This window comes from Nicotiana attenuata, unplaced genomic scaffold (genome assembly GCF_001879085.1).
Source record: "Nicotiana attenuata strain UT unplaced genomic scaffold, NIATTr2, whole genome shotgun sequence".
In the NCBI taxonomy this organism is placed as follows: domain Eukaryota; kingdom Viridiplantae; phylum Streptophyta; class Magnoliopsida; order Solanales; family Solanaceae; genus Nicotiana; species Nicotiana attenuata.
In genome coordinates this window covers 145,922-151,375 of record NW_017670935.1, presented here as the reverse complement: position 1 = coordinate 151,375, position 5,454 = coordinate 145,922, and the positions used below count along the sequence as shown (strand labels likewise).

Sequence of the window (5,454 nt, the reverse complement as noted above, 5' to 3'; positions counted from 1 at the left end):
ATGATAAATGAATCTTGAGCATAGCTTAACCCTAAAAAGCCAACGTTGAATATTGCGCAAGACCCCCTAAAAGACCATGAAACTCTCACGCACCAATGTGGGACTCAACACCTTCATATTTCACTTAGGCTCGAAGGAACGAATAATTTCTATCTTGCCCACACTGTTTTCACTTTACTCTTAACTGTTATATTATACTTTCAACTTTTACTTCTTCCTTTTCTGCTTCGGAAAACAAAATATGAGCATGCAGCAACTAGCAAGCATTCATGATCAACAGAATTATCGAAAAGAGTTAAAAGACAATTATTGGATTCAAGTCAGGACTTAAGACTCAGAACATTACATAGCATTACAAAAAAAAAAAAAAAAAAAAAAGATAAAAAGAATAAATGGAAAATTATTTCATTACATCTATATACTAGTACTAAGTATGTAGTACGTACTATTTTCTTTTTGAAATTTTCAAAAATACCCCAAAAAGAAAAGAAAAAAAAAACTCCCATGAAAGCAGAAATTTATACATGCAATAAGCATATACAATCTTCATAGTGCTCCAAATCTTCGTTCTTTATTGCATTGATGGCCATCATCCACATGCATGAATTCTCAATATTTGCATCAATTAGGAGTAGGAGAAGCCTGCCGCCTCAAATCCCTGTAGAATTTTGAAATGAAATTTTCAGCAGCCTCATCAACATGGCTATCATCTTCAACGTCTCTCAGTGGAAAAGGCGAGTCGGTGACCCTCAGTTGCCTCACCGTCGGAGTCCTCCCAAATCCCGGCAAATCATTAGCCGGCGACGCATTTGCACTCTGAAGCATTTCCAAAGCCTTCACAACAGCCGCATTCATCATAAAAACGTCGTCGTTAGTGGTGGCCGGCGCGTGAAAATGGTGCGCGTGGTGCTTGCTGCGCTTGTTGAAGTTGAATGGAAGGTGAAAAGTTGGGTAAGCTGGGCTGTTACTGCAACTGAATTCATACTCATCGGGTGGAGCGTGTGAGAGATCTCCCACGTGCGAAGCGGCAGAAGATGAGGAATTAGACCATTGATGGGTCATGTGGTGGAACATGAGATTATGAATTGCGGCTTTGCTAGCAATTTTGCTACGCTTCATAAATAAGTTGAAATCCAGCATAAATTTTCTCTTTGAAATGCCTTTTTTCAGCATGAAGAAAGCTACTCGTACTGTGTTCCAGAATTTCTTTGCTATAATTGGCAAATTTTGATCCATTTTTTGTTTAAGGATTTGGTTCGATTGAGAACGTTAGAATTTGTGATAGATTTGATGCTTTGAAAGAGAAGGAATATATATATAGGAAAAGAAATGTTTTTGATTTGTTGGAATGGAAAATGTGTGAAACTATAAGAGGGTATTTATAGGGCATCCGTAGAGGAAGAGGACGCTCTCAAGTACTTAGGATTTCTCTTTTATTTTTTAAACAACATTTTTTTGTGACAGGAATTATAAGTACTTTACTGTTAAGTTAAAGTGACACATTGAGGCAGGGCTCAAGGATATATCGACTTATATCAATTTTTTATTAGATCAATTATTAATGTTGGCACTTGGTTTATATTAGGAGGGGTTTAGTCGTTTTCATCAATCAAGTTTGTGATTTCGCCTCCCCTTTCACATGAATCACAAATTTTCTGACTAATTCCACATAACTACTACTACTACTACTCTATATTACTTCTCCATGAAGAAAAATTTAACTACTAAACCACTACTCTGCTTCCTTGAGTGATTGTCCTAAAGTATTACCACTATTCTTTTTGAGTATTTGCAAAATATGGATATTTGTTTATTTTTAAAAATTACGCGGTTTAAAGTATACGTGATTTATTTAACACGAATAATCCAAGAACAACAAATAATTAAATTAAAGAAAGATAAGACGATCAAACCAAACGTGATGGAACAATCAAGCCTGACTTTAAGTTTAACAATGAAAACTGGCTCCGATCGAGCCCTCATTACGGGCTCGGTTGCAACTAAAGAAAAGAGTAACCCAAGAACACTTTCAATAATAGCTAGAAGACAAAAATGTACTTTTATTCTTTTATATGTGTGCCAACAGTGGGTTAGAATAAAAAAGTTCTCCCATTTATATAGTAGGGGAATTTCAATCTTAGTACAAGTCTAAATAAGGTAAAACTCTTCTCTTTTCAGTAAATGTCGAACTGCAATTGATATCGGATGGAATTTGCACCGTAATATCCGATTGAAGGTGGATATTACGGCTCCTTGCTCATCGTGCCTAATCATTTTTTCTTTTTCCTTAGTCTCGACACTTCACTCTGCCCGGATCCGATATTCAGCTGCGCTCGATCTTGGATGCACCGTTCGTGCTCTTCGGGCTCCGAAACGAGGAACCCTTCGGCTTCACTTGAGGTTGCGTTAGAATATACTTCTTTCTTGTTCCTTTACTGGGAAATCAGGGATAACATTATCCCCAACTTTACCCGTACACAGATAGTCCCCCACTTTTCGGAGAGTAAATTTATCGGAGCAATGAGAAGTAATTAATTGACCCCGGTTCCTTCTTCCATATGCTACAATCGGATCGACGAGTCAGAGAAACGTCTCATCAATCGCGTCGTTCTGACTTCAAACACGTGTCAGCCATCGGTTGAACGTCCTTGAAAGCGAAACGTCACATATTAATTAATTCCCCCCTATAAAAGCTTCAGTTCTTTTTTCACTTATTACTATCCGTTCTCAAACCTTCTTAAGTTACCCCCAAAAATTTTACTTGCTCATAATCCCTTCAAATATTCATATATTGTTCTTCACATCTTTACATCTTCATCTTCGCATATTCAAATCTTCATATTATGCCCTTGAATCTTTGAGTTTGACCTTCAAACCTTCATTCTCATCTTTAAACCTTCATACCTTCATCTTCATACATTCATATTCATAGAATTTGATGGTGAAACTTCGAAGTCTGTGCCTCAATAGGCGGTCCCGGATGTCAAAGTGGTCGTACCTGAAGCGACCCCGAAACCTCCTCTAAATAATTTCATCCGCGGAGGATGTAAAAAAATCCTCCAAGCAAGGGAACCAAGGTGAGGAGGTGTGGAAGTACATATGCTCCATTGCCGAAGACATATGCTCCATTGCCTAGGACACTCTCTCGACTGTTCGGGAGGACTGTAAGTGGGAGGGAAAAGAAGTGGTAGTCCCTGACCCCGATGAGGACATCATCACACATATGGAGGGGTATTTAAGCATTTGTACATACCCCATCACGCTTGGCCCGATGGATAAAATAGTCCTCGATTTCTACAAGAGGTAATAGGTCTGCCTCGGGCAGATTCACCCAACCTTTTGGAGGATCATGATCCTCCCCGTCACTTCGTCAATAACATGGAAGAGGGTCGGTTTACCATCGACCACCTGTTTCGCCTATGCAGTCCCTGAATCTTCCAAATGGGATTAATCAAGCTCGTTCAACGGGTAAGGAAAGTTCCATTCTCGAGCATTATGAAGACAGGGATCGAGGCTGGCTGGGGAGACTTGTTCGGGTGAAGACCAAGGATCTCATCCTTCCCGAGTTCCTGTCTTTCCCTGAAAGTGGAACCTGACTCGTAAGCTCCTCTCCTTTTGAGTATTTAGAATACTTCTTGAATTTTATTCTGCTCTCTCAATGCCTGGTTCTACCGTCGTGCCGCAGTTGCCATAGTCCCCAACGCAATTCCCCGCTTCAAAGAGCGGGTCGAGGGGATCTGCAAATAGTTATTGTACTTTGAGTGCGAATGGCGCAAACTCTCAAAGGACAGGTGGGAGGCCCGTTCCTATGGTGAGTGTTCTCCCCCCAATCACATTTTCTTTTCTATTCAACCGTCATCTTTACTACGTCCCTCTCTTCCTTTCCACAGTTTTGCCCAAGACCACTAAGCTCCGAGCAGTGGACGAGGACAAGGCTCTGTCCTCACCTGCTAAACCCTCCAGTTTGGGACTGCTTGAGCCCATTGTGAAGAAGGAGGATATAAAGAGAAGAAAGAGGAGGTCTCCTGGTTCCCCATACGCGGATGCCGAGGCTAAGAAGAAGAAGGTCACAGTCAGGGTCCGAAGGAGCAACAAGAAGAGTGCCGGGCCAGGGTACCGGACCCCGAATCCCCTTTGCGGCTCTGGGACTACCCTGAATATGACAAATTGGAGTTCGTCGCCCATGGGCCGATCGTTGATTCAGAAGAGCGAGAGCCATCGGGGAGGCGTGATCGGGAGACTCGGGAGTACGAAGGAAAGCCAGTGGCCATGGCCTCTCGAGAGCTACTCCTGCTCCGAGAGAATCCGTCGGTGTCATGGGAATCCCGGAGTAGCCGTCGCACATGGAGTCTCTATTTGATGAGGCTCAGGCCTCAAAGAGAAACCAATCGAGACATCATGGCCGTAAAAGAAGATCTAGTGAAGATGAACAAGGTGGATGTACTGAGCCTCTTCAACGAGGCACAACATGTGTCCAATAGGATATGCTTCTCTTTCTTTGTATCCTTTGAAGGGTTCATTTAACCTTAACGTATTCTTATGATCTCATCAATTTTGTTTCTCAGGCCTCGGTGCTTCATCATGAGAGCTTCCATCAGTCTCGGATGGAGGTGAGCCAGCTCAAGTTTGAGCTCAAGGATTAGGCCCGACAGAAGGATATGTACAAAACTCACAACGAGCAAAGAGACGAGTCCCTCAAGGACCTCCCTATTCTCCAAGCAGAGTTGGAAAAGCTCAAAAGGAGGATTTGTTGGTAAACCAGGAACATGTCTTTCTAGTCGAGAAGGTAAGGATATTTAAGTTTAACAATGAGAGGTTAAGTGTAGTAGCTAATTCCGTAACCTCGCAAGTCTAAGAGAAGATAGACCTAATCGAACAGCTCCGTGCCGAGATGAACGAGCTCAAAGCTTCGGCCGAGGCGTTAAGGAGCAAGATGGATCTTCTGACCCTTGGAAAAGGAGGCTACTAAAGAGGAGCTGGCGTCGTCCAAGGACCAGCTCAGGGTGACTAAGGATAAATCCGATAAGTGGTCTCGGCTGAATGATGAGCTCCGAGCACAACTGGGATCGGCCGTTTCGGAACGCAATGCCCTCTGCCGGGAGCATACCACATTGAAGTCTAAGTTAGAGGCGGCTTCGACCGATGCCTCTGAGGTCCAGGATATGCTAGCACAATACAAGAATGGCGTGGAGTTAGCCGAGGCTCGTTTAATAAAGAAGCCCGAGTATGTAAAGTGGCTATCCAAGAGGGAGACTTTCGAGGAGATTCACGCCCGGGATTTCGATCTATCGGCCGAGATTGAAGCTAAGAGGCTCGAGGCCGAGTTCAAAGAGGTATACGAACCCAAGGGTTCAGGCAGTGAATCAAGCTCTAGTGAAGACTAGGCGGAGATGCCTTAGCTTATTTTTTTTTCTTTTGTACAATTTTTTTTGTTTACTTTGAGGCCGTTTTACC

At 42.6% G+C, this 5,454-nt stretch overlaps 1 protein-coding gene across 1 annotated transcript; it reads right to left on the bottom strand.

Moving 5' to 3' along the window:
- Positions 1–282: 282 nt before the first annotated feature.
- Positions 283–1,367, bottom strand: LOC109244608. Its single transcript, XM_019411728.1, has one exon. The coding sequence runs from the start codon at positions 1,234–1,236 to the stop codon at positions 622–624; it is 615 nt and encodes a 204-aa protein (XP_019267273.1). The 5' UTR covers positions 1,237–1,367; the 3' UTR covers positions 283–621.
- Between the last annotated feature and the right edge of the window lie 4,087 nt (positions 1,368–5,454).